Source organism: Nyctereutes procyonoides, unplaced genomic scaffold, assembly GCF_905146905.1.
Source record: "Nyctereutes procyonoides isolate TBG_1078 unplaced genomic scaffold, NYPRO_anot_genome, whole genome shotgun sequence".
Lineage (NCBI taxonomy): Eukaryota > Metazoa > Chordata > Mammalia > Carnivora > Canidae > Nyctereutes > Nyctereutes procyonoides.
The window spans coordinates 12,365,715-12,382,873 of NW_026575141.1; the positions used below are offsets into that span (position 1 = coordinate 12,365,715).

The 17,159-nt window shown below is 38.7% G+C and overlaps 1 protein-coding gene across 1 annotated transcript in view; it reads left to right on the forward strand.

Moving 5' to 3' along the window:
• Positions 1–10,230: 10,230 nt before the first annotated feature.
• Positions 10,231–17,159, forward strand: part of ZNF804B (zinc finger protein 804B) — a 496,855-nt gene continuing 489,926 nt past the window's right edge. The window contains exon 1 of the mRNA XM_055307513.1: positions 10,231–10,338. Within this exon, the coding sequence (XP_055163488.1) occupies positions 10,231–10,338 (108 nt within the window). The remainder of the gene's footprint in view (positions 10,339–17,159) is intronic.

Below are 17,159 nucleotides of genomic sequence, written 5' to 3' on the forward strand. Positions count from 1 at the left end.
ACAGTGGAAGAAGCAGGCTCTCTGTGGGGAGCTTCATGGGGGACTCAGTGCCAGAACCCTGGGATCACAACCTGAGCCAAAGGCAAACGCTCAACCACTGAGCCACCCAGGTGCTCCTCTGCATTTCCTTTAATATGGAAGTCCAGAAATGTTCAAGAAGATTTGGTACAATGTCTTACAAAGCTCAAGGTCTAACATGAAATGTTTGATATTGCAAGAAGTCAGGAAATGCAGGTTTGTTTTTTTTTTTTTTTTTTTTTGAGGAATGGAACTGTATTTGTATCTGGAAGTTAATTAGATATTATGCCTTATAACCAATTGGTCTAATTCGTAATGAAAGTATTTTATGAAAAAATAAAGATTAAAATTTTCATTAAGACCTTTTTGTGTTGGCAGTTTGCCTGTGCAGTTGATTTGCATAAAGCATGATTAATGATAACTAAAGAAATAGTTTAACAGGTAGAAGAAGATGAAAAATTATCCTAATGAAAGAACATTTTATGGGGTAAGCATTTCAACAAGAGAAACCTCGATTCATTGGAAGTTTGGACATGACATAACTATGTGAAATAGTAATGGGATAAACTTATTAGCCAGTGTTCATTAGTTTGATTTGATTACCTCTGGCATGAGTTTTCTAAGACAAAGGCTTGCAGGTTCCATTTCTTTCTAAAAACTGCAGAGTCTCAGGCTAATAATCAGTTCAGCACAATCGGATGGTGCAAATGCAAACACTACAGACCAATTCATCTATAAATAACTGAAAATGTGAAAATAAACATAATAAAAACCTACATCTTCTGGTGTATTATTATTAAATTGCTAGATTACATTCTCATGTACACATTTGAGAAGACCAAATCCATTTTACAACTCAGGACTTTTTATGTGGCTTCTGACCTATTTTTCATATATTCTCCATATAATATAAGACACAGGAGGCCCAGGTCATGTGATAAGAATGATTAACATTTGAGTTTGTGTTTGGAATACAAAATATAATAAGTACTATTAATGCAAAATAACATAATAAAATATGGAACTTTTTGTGGAAGGAATGCACTATAGAGCTCATTTATTTCAACTATAGCTCTTGACACAGGGTATAGAGGTTCAATACAATCTTCATTCTGGTTGAGTGACTATGGATTTTTTATCATTATGGGAAGAAAGCCGTGACATATTTAGTATTTTTTTTATTCATAATAGTGGGCTATATGGACATGCTATCTGTGTGGTCACACAGGGTTCCCCACTGTGAGGAGACACACACTTGGTTAAATTATTGTTAATACCAAAATACTAATAATATTTGAACAAGAGTTCCTTCCTTTTCATTTTGCCTGAGCCCTACAAATTATGGAGTTGTCCTTCCTGGAACCAAATACTGTGTCCAAGACTCTCTTGTATTAATATGATCAGTTACCTTTAATCCAAAACCTTCAGTCTTCTGCAAAACTATATGATTTATTATTTCTTCTCTCCTTTCTTATCCTTAGGCTTCATAAACAGAAATTATCAAGGGTGAGACTGGCATGGTTTTCTACTGGTCTTATGACTTTTAATTGAATTTTTTCCTTCGTGAAATGTAATTTTTAATAGTTTCTTTTTTTATCTAAACTCCAGTTAACATACAGGTGTACAATTTAGTGATTCCACACATCCATACAACACCCAGTGCTCATCACTACAAGTGCACTCCTTAATCATTATCGTTTATTTTAGCTGACAACTTCTGCAGTTTTTCCCTTTTAGAGACTATCTGAATGCTGTTGCAACTGCAAGCTATATTACATAGTCTCATATTAATCCCTCAAACAGAAAAAAAGTACTCTTATATACTCCACCTAGATTTAGTGATCATTACCATTTTGCACCATTTGCTTTATCTCTATATATTCATACATGCACGTACATTTTTCTCATGAATCATTTGAAAATAAGTCACAGACATTATGTCATTTCACCCTGAAATGATTTAACTTATGTCTCCTAAAAACATGCTTCTCTATGAGCTGGGCACAATGCAAGTTATTTTAACTTGATACAATAATATTATCTGATATTATTCCAATTTAAATTTCTCTAATTATCTGGAGTATCTTTTATAGATTTTTAAAAACCTAGCATCCAGTCCAGAATCATACATTATATTTGGTTCTCATGCTTCTAGCTTAGCAAAAACATCAGTATTTGCTATTTTTCCTCCAGAGGCTTTCAAGCGTGATGAAAGCAAGAGCCCCCGTGGCTTATCCTTCTTTGATCATTCAAGGAGGCTGAGTGATATAGGATAAAAGGCAATGTGGTGTAAAGAGTCTAGACTTAGAGTTATGTGTGTGAATCCTAGCTCCATCACTTCATTCTGTGACTTAAGTATTATCTTTAAATTCTCTGAGCCTCACTCTACTCTCTAAAAAATAGCCATATTACCTACATTAAAGCAATTGTAGAGATGAAATGATATCACAAATGTAAAGTAACTGGAATGTGGATGGCACTCCGTAAATATTTCCTCTTTCCATCCTTCCCTCAATTTTTTGCTGATAGTGAGTTTTTGCTATTTTTTTTTTCAATATGCAGAGTGAGATTGAGAGGAAGAGAAAAAAGCAAATGTTTTGCCTACTGGCCTTAAAGACCTTTTTGTCTTGTATCATCTCCAATGTGATAACATGCTTTATAGTATTTCAAGTATATTGAGGTTCATTTTAAATTTGAAGGGTCTATACAATAGGGTTGTATTTTAAAAGTGTGGCACCTGGAAACCAGAAAAAACAAAGTCTAGAAAAGGTATCTTACATGTAGATGAATGGTTTCTTCCCTTGAATGTGACATGGCAAAATTCCAGAAAAAGCTGGAAGAGGGTTTCAGCCACAATACGCTACCCTGCGATCCTTCTGGGTTCCACTGGCATTCTGAGTGCCAGCAGACATGATGAGGGCCACATTTCTTGGCATTTGCTGGCAGTAAGGTTCTCTCCTCTCTCCACAGCTTTGTCAAACTGGGCCATAGTTTTGGAAATAGGGAAATGAGAACTTCTGTCATCTGAAGTCATTCTCTACCTCCTTGGCCTCTAGAACTTCTCCTTGAGGAGGAGGAGTGTGGAATGGGACTGGGTATTCTACAATGGGAGATTGATGGTTAGGTCTTGTTCAATTGACTATGAATTTCTGAATTATCGTGGGAATGCTATGTCTTTCTTTTGACGACTCAGGGTAACAACAGTCAATATCAGTGGTTTCTCTAGGCTACAGTTTTAATTAATCCAAGCTACTGAACTGACACTTTTTTCTTTTTCATTTCAAGACATATATCTTGGAAATATTTTTTAAATTAATCTATGGGGTCTGTTTGATTTCTTATCATTTGCCCTATATTCTCATGGTTCACATTATAAATTTGGCTCGCTGATTTACTGGTGTTTTTTTTTTTTAATGCAAAATTAGTTATTGAGTCTAAGTCTGAGGAAACCTTCCTTTAAATTGTTTTCTTGACTTTGATTAGATAATCACCCTGTCTTTGTTATTTAGTCTGCTAGGAGGCAGTACTGAGATAGAATTTCAGCTTTAGGGACTACTGGATCCTTTACTCAGTCTCAACCCACTCTAACCCTGTCGGGTTCATTTTAGGAGAGAACATCACTATCATAGGGATTTTAAAGATGCTGCTAAGGAAAGAATGCTCTCTCTCCTTCCCTCTCTCCCTCCTCCCCACTGCCTTTTCTCCCTCCTTCCCTTCTAATCTTTCCCTCTTTCTTTTCTGGTATGCTTTAAACACAAATAGAACTTCACATCTGAAAATTTGTATTTACACTGAGATTTACTACTGTGAAAATGCTAAAGATCTTCATCTTTGCTTTCTATACCTGCATGGGAAAACGATGCCTGTAAGGGACTAGAAAGAAACACTTTCTTTTAGTAGAAAATGTCACTAAGAGTTAAGATCTAGGAAAAGAGAGACCGATAAACGAGGTCCATATAGTTGGGGCACCTTGGAGTCAGACACGTGGTAATTCTCAAACTTTTCACTCAGGGAGCTTAGCCCAGCCATGGGGTGGCCAGTTCCCTGTGGTTATGTTTAAAGTTAGAATCAGGTACTGGTTAGAGGCAAACACAGAGAATAACTAGCAGTATTTGGGGATATAGCTGAGTTAGATACTAACTGGTTGAAAAATGTTGCTTTTTGTTAAATTTCAAAACTTTAAACTTCTATTAAGCTAAATATTAGGGTAAAATGGAACAGACCTATAAAACTGAAAAAAGGTCACTATGTGAGAAGATGCAATTAGCAAACCAAATAAGACAACTTAGAATGAAAGAAATTAGTTGAAGAAATGTTTGAGAAACAAAAAGCTATAGTGCAATTTGTACTTCCTGAAGAAAAAAAAAATAAATCTAGACAAAGACCTTACATATTTCACAAAAATTAACTCAAGATGGATTATGGACTTAAATGAAAAGTCTAAAACCATGAAACTCCTGGAAGATAATATGGAGGAAAAAATCCAGGAGGGCTCAAGTTTGGTGGTGACTTTTGAGATACAACACTGAAAGCACATTCCACGAAAGAAAAACGTAATAAGTTGGATGATATTAAAATTAAAAACTTCTACTCTGAAAAAGACACTGGTAAGAAATTACAAGAAAAGCTTTATATTGGGAGAAAATATTTGCAAACACATATCTGATAATGAAGTGGCATGCAAAGTTTATTACAAGGAGCTCTTAAATCTTAACAAAAAGAAAATAAGTAACCCGATTAAAAAATGGGCAAATGATGTGAATAGATACCTAACTTAAGAGGATATACAGATGGCAAAGAAGCATATGAATAGGTGTTCAGCATCATATGTTCGTAGAGAATTGCAAATTAAAACAATAGTGAGATTCTGCTACATACCTATTAGACTTCACAACACCAAATACTGGTGACGGAATGGAGCACCAGATACTATCATCCATTGTTGGTGACGATGGTAGATGGTGTAGCACTCCTGAAGATGGTTTGGCAGTTTCTTACAAAACTGAATATAAGATCCAGCTGTTGCATTCCTTAGTATTCATCCAAAGGAGTTGAAAAGTTATGTCCACACAGAAACCTGCTTATGAATGTTTATGGCAGCTTGATTCATAATTGCTAAAACTTGGAAGCAACCAAGATGTCCTTCATTAGGTGACTGGATAAACAAACTGGCCCAGCTAGACAATGTGCATTCATTTCCTGAAGATGCTATTACACAGTACAAGTGGGGTTGCTTCAACAAGAGTTGTCACACAGTTTTGAAGCTGGAAGTTTGAAATCCAGATGTTGGCAGGATCAGTTCCTTCTGAGTGCTGTGAGGGAGAATCTGTTCCATGCCTCTCCCCTTGCTGGTGGTGTGCTGGTGATCTTTTGTATTCTTCAGCTTGTGGAAGCATAATTCCCGTCTTCACATGGCAATCTCCTTGTGCCTCTGTATCCAATTCCACCCCTCTTTTTTTTTTTTTTTTTAAAAGAAGTCCTCTTGTAGCAGGGACCACCCTAATGATCTCATGTTAACTTGATCATCTGCAAAGACCCTATTTCCACCTAAGGTCACATTCACAGGGCATCAGAACTTCAATATGTGTGGGGAGAGGTACCATTCAACTCATAATATAGTGAAATACTGTTAAAATATTCCATTATTCCAGCAATAAAAAGAAATGACATATTAAGCCGCTAAAAGACATGAAGGGAACTTAAAATGTGTATTTCCAAATGAAAGAAACCAATCTGAAATAAAGCTATGTACCATATAATTCCAGCTACATGACATTCTTGAAAAAGCAAAAACAGGGAGAAAGGAAAAAGATTGGTGGGTTGCCAGAGATCGAGGGTGATGAAAGGATGAATAAATGGAGCACAGGTGATTTTTAGGGCAGTGAAACTATTCTATATGACATTATAAAGGCAAATATATGTCATCATACATTTGTCAAAAACCTATAAAATATAGAACACAAAGAATGATCCCTAATATAAACTATGGACTTTAGTTAATAATATTATATCAACATTGGCTCATCCATTCTAACACAAGTGCCACAACAAAAGCAAGATGTTAATAATAGGAAAAACTGAGTGTGATGAGGTACTGAGATATATATGAGAACTCGCTATACTTTCTGTTCAAGTTTTCTGTAAGCCTAAAACTTCCCTAAAATAATAAGTTTTATGAATATACTTTATTTTTTTTATGAATATACTTTAAAAATATCCTGTGGTAGAGAGATTCCAGATAGCTCCATTAGCTGGGGCAGTAAGGAAGGGTCTCTCGGAGCACCATAAGGAGCAGACGAAAATAGGAATGCAGTAGAAGAAAATGAGCATGGACTGGAATAGGGTTTTTTAAACAGAGTATCATTTGGATTTTGTCCTAGGTATGATAGGGTTTAATAGGAAAGCATTAGGATATGATCTGTGTTTCAAAAATATCACTCTGGGGTGCCTGGGTGACTCAGTTACTTAAGCACTGACTCTTCATTTCTGCTGAGGTTGTGATCTCAGGTTGTGAGATTGAGCCCTGAGTCAGCTCTGCGTGGGGCATGGAGCCTGCTTGAGATTCTCTCCACCTCTCCTCACTCTCTCTATAAATGAATAAAAAAATAAATATAAATCACTCTGGCTGTTGGATGTAAAGAATATATTATGTATGGAATGTATGGAGGCAACACTGGAAGGAAGCAGGGAGACTAGTTAGGAGGATACTGCAGTAGTCCAAGCAAGAAACGATGATGTTTTGGACTAAGGTTGGGCAGCAGATATGGAAATAAGGGGATCGATTTGGGATGTGTTTGAGAAGGGTAATGGTAGAGAGGATTTCTCACTCTGTCAATCATCTGTGACACAGCCATGAATCTGGAAATATGTGGAAATGTCAAATTGGTTCTAGGCTGAAATCCATGCCCTTTGCCATTCACATCTCCTTCCATGGAATGAAAACTCATCAGATCAAATATTACTTTAATATAAATGGCCTTGCAAAATTGTACATGATGTTTGTTTTTCATAATGTTTGTTGTATAGAATTTGACCTGTATCTAAGATTCATTTAATACAGGCTTAAAGTGTTTTGCTTTCCTTTCACTTTCTCTGAAAATGTTTAATTACTGGAGTAAGAAAGTGTCTCGTTTAGCAAAGAGAGAAGTTAATATAACTGAGCAACTTTGTATCTGTAGCAACTCTGCAAATAAAAACACTCCTGTTTCTGTTATTTAGATTGGTCATACCATATCTGAAATATAGGCCAACAATAATGGGAAGCTGTTGAATATGATGAAATCACAAGGCAAGGGAAAAACTTGGCAAGGGAAAAAGGGGAGTTTTTGTTATTGTTGTATATTTTAAAAAGTATTCTTAAAATTGACTGAGAGTAACAAATGTTTCAGTTTTTGCCTTGATATTTTAAAACGGATGACAAAAATTAGAAAGCAAAGGACAGCCATAACTGACTTAGAATATGGCAAATTAACAGAAGAATTGATATCACTCATTTTAAAGAAGACTGCAAAAATAAAATATTCTTAAAGAAATTTAGAAAAATTACTACAGTCTTTGAAACATTACAGAAAGAAGGGTTACTTTGTTTCCTGTGGGGAAATCCAAATGCACATAGGATAGTAGTCAAGTGAACAAGAATGCCATACTTCAAATAAATGTAATATTTTGAATAAGAAAATAGGATGGTATATGTGAGTTGTATGCTTTTTAAAAAAAAGTTTTTTTTTTTCATTTATTAGAAAGATCAAGAGCACAAACAGGGGAAGGGGCAGAGAAAGAGGGAGAAGCAGCTCCCCGCTGAGCAGGGAGCATGATTGGGGGAACCCCATGGGGAGAGCCTGCCACGCGGCTTGATCCCAGGGCTCCAGGATCATGACCTGAGGCTGAAGGCAGATGCTTAACCCACTGAACCACCCAGGCCCTCCTGAATTGTACACTTTTTGATTACTTGTCAGTTCTTTCATTTTAGAAGAGTATACCTGATTCTTAATAATTAAGCATTATTAGAAATTACATTTGCCTAATGAAAAAGAGATAGTATCCCTGGAGCTATTATTCACAGCTTGTGACATTATTGATTTTTCGAGTCCATTCCAGGGTGCTTACACTTAGGTCCTAAGTGCTTCCCTTTATGAAGAGTGAAATAATCTAGATTGAGCTGCACTTTCTCCTTTTAAAAAGTCTACCTCATTCATTTTCCGACAAAGCTTTTACCTGATCTGGAAACTTCACTGTTTGCAAATACCTTGTTTTCTCTGTATAGAATGTATCTAATGTCTATACATGAGCAATATTACTTACTCTTGGCTTCAGGAAACATTTCACAGTTCTAAGTTCAATAAACATGACATTGTGAACCACATCAATCTTAATAGAAGGGAAAACGTGAAGAAAACAAAAGAAAGGAAGACATGAGGATGTGTTGTATCTATTGCTACTGCTCTATCATTTTTTATTTCAGAAGTTCTTACCAACAAGATAATCACAAAATAAACAGTTCTACAAGATTTGTCTTGCACCGTGTCAGTTTGAGTAATTTTCAATTCAGAGTTTGCAAGGAATTGGCATTTTGCCTTACATTAACACTTCTAGAAAGACTATCTGAAACCTTCAAGGTGAGAAACACATCCACGTGTTTAATAAAACATTGAGGATATAAACTATTGTAATCATGTAAACAAAAAAGTCAGGTCTTCATTGGGTGGTCACAAAAATGATATCAATGGCATTTTTTTTTTCCTTGAGAGTTTTAGGAGTTGCCTGAATAGGAAAAACTAAATTATCTGTTTTCTCTGACCTGTTAATGTCATTTGTGAAAGGTCCTCAGGGTCAACCAGGAAGCCAGGGGAGCATGCGGGAGACAGAAGAGGAGAAACCTGGGGAGGGCACGGGAGCGTTCGCTTTAACCTTGCATTAAGTGCAGCCCCCCCGGGCGAGGGGGAGGAGGTCACCCTTCCTCTTCTCCCCGGCACAGACCCGGCCACCAGGGTCAGCGCGGAACGGGGCGCACGCCCGTCTCCCGACTCCGGAGAGGCTTCCTCCTCTTCTCGAACGCGTTTGCGCGCCCCTCATTGATTCTCAGCGCAGCTCGCTCCCGGGCGGCTTTATTTACAGCGAATGATCCAACGTCCGTTAGGAAGCACCACCGAGGGGTGACGGTGGAGGGCCGTGGACGCTCGAGCGTCCTGCACAAATCCCGAATCTCTGCCTCTGTAGAGATACAGGGAGACCTGCAAGTGTAACTCTGCGCACACGCGCGCGCGCACACACACACGCACACACACACGCGCGCGCGCAAGCAGGTTTCGTTTCCATTCCTCACGCAAGTTTTCTACCTGGAACTTCTTTCCTGCCGCGTCCATTGCCCACCACAGCGCATCCACCCCGCCTGCCTCACTGGGGGCTGCGCAGCTCGGCCGCGCCCCCGGCCCGGGAGCTGTCGCTTCCGCCGACACCGCCGCGGGCAGCCCCCGCGCAGGAGCGCGCTGCAGGCGGGCGGGCAGCGCAAGGTGGAGGCGCCGCTCTCCCCGCCCGTGTCGCCGCCCGCCGCCCCCCGCAGTCGCCCCGGGCCCCGCCCCGCCCCGCCCCCACGCTCGCTGCTGAGCCCGCGAGCGGGGCGCTGGGGCGGCGGGGCCCGGGATGCCCGCGCCGCGCGTCCCGCCGCCGCCGCCGCCCCCTACTCCTCCGCCGCCGCCGCCCCCTCCGCGCGCGGCCGCCCGGCGCGCCCCCCGCCTCCAGCCGGCGGCCCGGCGCGGGGGCGCTAACCGCTCGGGCTCACAGGTGGCCGCGCCCCCGGCTCGCGCGCGCTGCCCCCGGGCCGCCGCCACCTCCCGCGCAGCCCGCAGCCCGAGCCCCCCGGGGGCGCGCCGGGGGCGACGGCGGGGCGGGGAGCTCCGGATTCCCCCGCGGACCCAGGAAGTTGTCCTGAAACAAATGACACCGCCGGCCCGCGGCTGAGCAGCCACGTCGCCAGAGCAGCATGTGGACTGGCTCGCCGGGTCCCCTAAGAGCTGTGTGGCCGCCGCCGCCGCCGGCAGCCGGAGCCCCGCGCGGGGCGAGGAGCGGGGGCGCGCGGCCGCCGCGTCCCCTGCTCGCCGCTGGCCGCTGCTCCTCGGGAGGTGGCAGTCACCGTCGCTGCTGAGAAAGCAGCCCGCATCCCCGCGGCTGGGGGCTGGCCGGGAGGGACACGCAGCGCGCCCCGCTCGGACCCACATGGCTTGTTACCTGGTCATCAGTTCGAGACATCTCAGCAATGGGCACTACCGGGGCATCAAAGGAGTCTTCCGAGGGCCCCTCCGCAAGAACGGATCTCCCTCTCCGGTAACCTGCACACCGCGCGCACTCACACTCACTCACTCACACTCACACTCACACTCACAACGCGCGTTCAGAATCAAGAGAAACAAAAAGAAAAAGAAAGAAAGAAAAAAGAGAGAGAGACAGACCTTGGCCGGGCAGAATGAGCCGGCGGGGGCTATCTACCTTGCCTGGGAGGCTACTGTGTCTGTTTTTGCGGTTTATTGTCAGACTGTGACACGGTGAGGGGTGTGTGTTTACATGTGTACGTTCAACACGGTCATTAGCATCTATAGTGCCGGATGCACGGATGCAAATATTTACTGAATGCAGTTGTTCACTGCAGGGCTGTGCTGAAGGTAGCTCCTGAGCGCTGTGTCAAGTTAGGAAGCTACTGATCCGGGCAGGGTAGAAAGTTCGAGGGGCACTTTGCAACCAGGCTTTGTGAACTCATCAGTTGAGATTAGTTGAATCGTGCTGCGGTTACTTTATAAGAAAATTAACTTCTTCCAGATTTCGCATCAGGGTGCTGGCGGATGGAAAGGTGTTGCATGCCGCCGACACTTGGGTAGATCTAACGCTTAGCTGTGTAGGTTCCTTAAGGAACGCCAGAGTCCTTTGTGGAAATAGGAAGTGGATAGTTGGTGGTATTAGGTACAGGTGGATTTACATGCCATGGGAGTGATCGCTCAACTTAATGCACTATTGAATTTACTTAACTATTTGATTTATTCAAGTATTCTTTTGTTTTTTTTTTTAGATATTTATTTTATTTATTTGTTTTCCTGGAGAAGTTACTACTGTTTATTTTTTTCTTTTTACTTTTTTTTTAAAATTTAAATTCAATCTGACAACGTATAGTATAACACCCAGTGCTCATCCAGTCAAGTGCCCTTCTCATTGCAGGTCACCCAGTTACCCCAACCCTCCACCCACCTCTCCTTCTGCCTGGACTATAAGAGAAAGGAGGAGAGCTGAGTGAGAAAAATTAGAGAGGGAGACAAACCATGGGAGACTCCTAACTCTGGGAAATTGTTACCAGACTGTAGGACTTCGATATATTATTTATAATTGGCAGATGCTAGAGACTAATATTTTACAGATTCAAATGTATTTTAAAAAAAATGTTATGGCATATTAAAAAAAAGTTTTGGACTCTTAATAAGTGACAAAGGACAAGTTTTCTAGTTTAGTAGAAAAACCAGTATTTTAAGTCTGTATGATGTGAACAGAGAAAACTTAAGTTGCCTGATTTTTATTTATTTTTTGTACTTTTCGTCATGGTTTAATGCTTCATTAGCATGAATTATTCAAAACTGCAATACATCTTGAAAACTTTTGATTAAGTGCTATCTGTGATTTGCATGAGAAATTTAAAGTCAGGAAGTCCACGTACCCAGAGCTATCACTAGGACTCCTAATTATGACACACTAGTGCCTCACATGTTTTTATGCACTGTAGATGTGGGTCATTGCAATCCCTCCCACCGCCTCAACTACATGGTGCCAAAGCAGAAGTGTTAGCTGGAATACACGATTTATATTTACAATAAATTTCTTAGGACTAGAGGGGTCTTGGAGAGTTTTAGTTGAAGAAAGCCCACATTTAGTCCTTCGGAGCAGCTGGTCTGAATTCTTTCTATTTTTAAAGATTCTCAGGATTGGAGTTTCTGCAGTCTCAGCAAACCACGTTAATGTTTAACAACCCACAGTGTCAGAATCTTCCTTATAGCAAACTTAAATCTATCAAGTTTTTCCTACAAGCTCATTTCATCTTGAAAACCTAGAATGTTCCACCTTTCTCATAGGTATTAGTGTTCAGTGCTTTGATAATCTTTGTGGCTGTGTTCCAAAACCCTCTCTTTGATTATGGAAATCTGAATCGGGGAGTGTGTATAGTATATATGCCTTAATAGTTCACAGGATAAAGGAAGAATTACTTCAGAGTTCCTACATAGTTCAGTTCTAGTTAAGTTGCTTAGAATATGGAACTAATCTTCCAAAATCTAAAAGGCTTGCAGAGGAAATTTTTGTCACAAGGTCAGAAGGTGTCCTTCCTTCTCCTCTGTGGTCACTCATCTCCTAGAGGCCTGATTGATATCCCAGGGACAGGATGCATGAATGTGGTCGTTGTGACAAGACAACCCATAACCCCCATGGCTCTACTGGCTGACCAGGTGCTCACAGCCACAGGACACTATTCTCATTCACTGCTGGGCTCATGTTTACTAAATACTAATTCATTTACTTTTATCTAGGTGCTATACTTTGGGCTTGTTCTCTCCAATATTTACACACGTCTGAGTGTGCTTAAATTACATTTGCAGCATTCAAAAAATATCCAATTTAGCCTGTATATGGGCTTCCTACATCTGATATATTTGTCTTCTTTTACATTTTACTTTGGAATTTGAATGATTTTTTTTTAAAGTTTCAGTAGTTTCTCACATGAGCTAGGCAGTGTGTGAAAAATTGATGTTCATTCATTTTCTGTCACGAGCAAGTTTTTGAGACAAGTCATTGCCTTCACATTACATGACACTTAGTCTTTCTTCCTAGATTAAAATAGGTCACTACCTTCTGGACTCTAGACTATAAGTAATAGTTTGAGCATCTAAGTATAGATGAGTGCAGGTTTGCCATCTTTATTAATGAGTTGTGAAGCATGAAGCTGAAAAAAACTGTGGCTATATGTCATTTCTCTTTTTATATTAAGCAATACACATACCCCTGTTAATTTCAGGTTGACAGACATTTATTGATTTTTTTCATCAACATAAATATAAGCTCACAGATCCACAATATACAGTCATCATTTTTTTTTCTTAAAATGCTTATCTATTCTGACAGTATCTTTTTATTGTTTTTTTTTTTTTTTTTTCAAATTTGGCGCCCATTTGGGGCACAAATTAACCTCTCCGTCATTGACTTGGATTATTTCCACTCACCGAGACTCAGTTTATCTGGGACTCTGGATTGGGATACAATCATTAATTGATTTAACTCACTCTTACTGAGGTCTGCAATACTTCAACTTTGGCTCTTACTCTCTTAATCCAAGTGTCTTTTCTATTTTAATTCCTATTTCTCTGTTTTAATAAAGCTGTTTAAAAGTAGCACATAACACAGTTATTGAAGGAGACTATTTTGTAACTTTGTTATAAATAGTGTAAAAACCACAATTCCTCTTGATGTAATAAGAATTTCTCCTGATAGACACAGACACACACACACGCACACACACACCCCTACCTGGATAGTATAAATTTAACATTTCAGTGTCTTCTGGATGTAATTCTTCATTTATATATTCAAAGTAGTTATATACATTTGTCATGTTCAGATCACATGCCTGTAGAATCTGGACATGTGATCTTAAACTGACAGTACACAGGAAATTATTACATTTATATACATTTTTATTTCAAAGAATTTCATTTAGAAAACATTGAATCATTACATGGAGTTCTTATAATAGATACTTAGTGGGATACTTGAGAAATAAATAAAGCATTTTACCCCCAAACAGTCTCCACAGATCAGCAAACTGGAAATCCTGGAGTGAAATTCAGCTGCTATCTTCAAAGTGAACACATGCAAATGTCTTCTGTGTTGCATCTCTCTTCTTTTGGAGACTTGATATGAAAAAAAAAAAATAGAATACTGAATAGAATAGAATAGAATAGAATACTGCTTTCCATCCTAATTAGAATTGATGAGATAGTTTATGTTACTTTAAATCCTGGGATAGATTAAAGAAAAGAAAAATGACAGAATATTACATAGTACTTTGTATGCCATTCAGTGTTACGTAGTACTTAATGATAAGAGTCTCTAAGTTTAGAAAATAAATTTGTACCCTCTCACATTTTAGGATATGTATCTCCTACCCTATCACAACTCTGAAATAAAATGACTGGACAATGACTTTAAAAATCCATGTGATATACACATACACATGCACCCACATGCATGTCTATAGGCACACACACAGGCATACAGATGTAATGTTATCAGCGCTCAAACCTAAGAAGTAACGAGGTGTTACATTGTAAAGCCCTTTCCCATCAAACATGTTAACAGTAAAACTTTGTTATTATAATTGAAACACTCATTAAGAAAACAGTCCATAGGTGAATTCACTTTTTGTGTGTGAACTTCTGAGTTCTTCTGTCACCAAGTTTGGATTCAATAAAAAAAATAATATCCTCTATGTAGTGCCAAAAATATGTTAGAATGTATTATTAATTAATGAAAGTATTGTCTCAAATTCAGATTTGAGTATGGTTTGTTAGTTAATTTGTGTGTGGTTAATAGTACGAATGTCATTCAGGTTACCAATTGATGAAATATTAATAACAATCATAAGTTGTATATTTTGTCCGTGGTGCATGTTTAGCCTATTACTATTCTTTTGAAGCTTACATAGAGTGACACTTCTTAAGAAGCACCTATTACGGAGAGTACCATAGTTAGACATCTAGGATTACCTGTTTCTGGAGATGCTTATTATCTTCCCTCCAAATGTTGGATATGAAGGAAACTCTTGGGATTTTCATCTGAGCAACAGATCAGGGTCCTTGGATTTTGTTTTTGTTGTTATTTTGTTCTGTTTAGTGATCTTATTCTAAATCATGTATCTGACTAAATTGCCGAATGGAACAAGGTGACAAAAAAAGAAGCCAGCATTTTCAGTGAACTAAAAAATTGTATAAAGCTCCCTTTTAAAAATTAAAAAGGCATATGTATAAATCAAAAAAGTTCTAGAAACCAATTACCTTGAGGATACATCTCTTCACAGAACTCCTTACACAAAGCAATGAGTGCATACACAACTTTGTTATTTTTCCTAATGCCTATACTTTTCCGTTGTGTTTTCATTATGTTTAATAAGTACCAACTTAAACACATCTAAAAATGCTCTCAAACTGATGCACTTTTCATGTGCCAAGTATAATCATGAAGATATGGTCTCCTGTAGAGAAGTCACCTGCCTCCTCTTTTGGAATTCATGAATAGGTAATACTGCCTACTGAAACATTTAGATATTTGCAATAAAGAGGACTCAGTTATGCTTTTTATAATCATGTTTTCTTTATTATGACGAATGCTGTATTAAGCACACTCCTTTCTTCTCACCACCTGTTCAGCGCTTTCTTCTTTCCCCCAACTAACTGATTTCAGAAACTTGAGGTTGACATTTATGCTTTCAAAAAGAAGTGTCAACTTTTTACGTCTGAAATTTGTGTTTATCTGCCTTTGGAAGTTTCCCATAAGTAAGAAAAATCAAATGAGTATTTGAATGGTAGAGTTCATGACTTTTATTAGATTACTCTATGTTTATTTCATAATTAAAATTTGATAAATCAAATCCTTTGTTTCTTTTAGACATACAGTTAAGATACCCTCTATTTTAAATTTCTCCTCCCTAATTTGGAAACAAAATAAAAACAAAACAGTTTGGTATCATGTGTAGGTGAAATTAGGTTGATATTTAACATAGAACTTAATCATTTGTAGTTGAAAGCGTAATTATGAGACCTTTGTTGTATAATTTGTATGCACTGTGATGCATATTTTTCGTGTGGTATGTATTAACAGAGCTCGAAATATCAGTAGGTTTCAGGCTGTATTTGGAGCAAGGAGCAAAAAGAGTAGTATATATTTCAAATAACTCTCTGAAGTGCATTTCAGGGTGAATTTGGTTTGTTCAAAATACACATTGTCAGAATAATTCTTGAGTATATATGTACATATTTTGTAGAAAGTAATTTGAATCAAAATTGAAGTAAAAATGCTACTTTGCCTGAAAAATCTTGGTTTTAACAAGTACAGTTTTTTTGGGTAATCCTTATAAAATGACAGGTGACAGCCTTTTGTAGATAGTGTGAGTGAGGTTTACTTAGGGGATAAGGTGTGGAGAGAGAAATTAAATATTTGATATGCTTTCACGACAAAGTGTAGTTATGATGATGATAGGAATATACCAGTCACCAAGTTCCACAGTCTCTCTTGCTTTGGAAGTACTTACTGAATTTCCAAAAGAAATTCTGGAAAGATGAGTTACATTATACCTTAGGCAATATTCTCACTTATAACTAAGGCCTTGTTGGCTTATTGAAGACAAAAAAAAAAAAAAAAAAAAAAAAACAATGCCAAAGAATATTATATAGCATATGAAATGAAAGGGGCTTTTAGAAGCATTCACTCATGTGTGATGTTACTTTTCCCAAGATTGGCCCCTGATAACATACATTCATCGAACCCCTTCTTTCATTCAAATTTGATATCTGATATTTAAACATATACTTCTGAAAAACAGATAATATGCTTTCCTCACAGATAAAAAGAACTATTAGAGTTAGCTATTTTTTTTTCTTCTTTGGCTGGTAGGAGACTCAGAGATAAATCTGTAGCTTAACAAAGCTGTGGGGATCGCAGTTGGCATCCAGAACAACACGATGTCCCCACCCCTGCTCATCTCCTATTCCCAGTTCGGCTTTTATTGTAATTTTATTTTCCATGGCTCGCATTCATTTAAATTTATATTTTATTGTTTCAACGTATAAAGTTTCCTTCAGATGACTTAGTTCTGTTGTGGAAGCGAGTCAGGCTATAAATAAATAATAAAATACAGAATATCTAAATAAAAGGATGCCACTCAGGATTTTGTACTGGACAGCTTTGACAATGATTCATGGAATAGAGAGTATTCATTTTGTTCATTTGTAGCAAGTGTAATCAGAGCTGCCAATTTTTTGCTTTGACAATTGGCAAATTTCTTTTGGCAAATTTTACTTCACTTTAGTGTGGGTGTGAGAGGCAGGATATAGTTTATTTTGAAA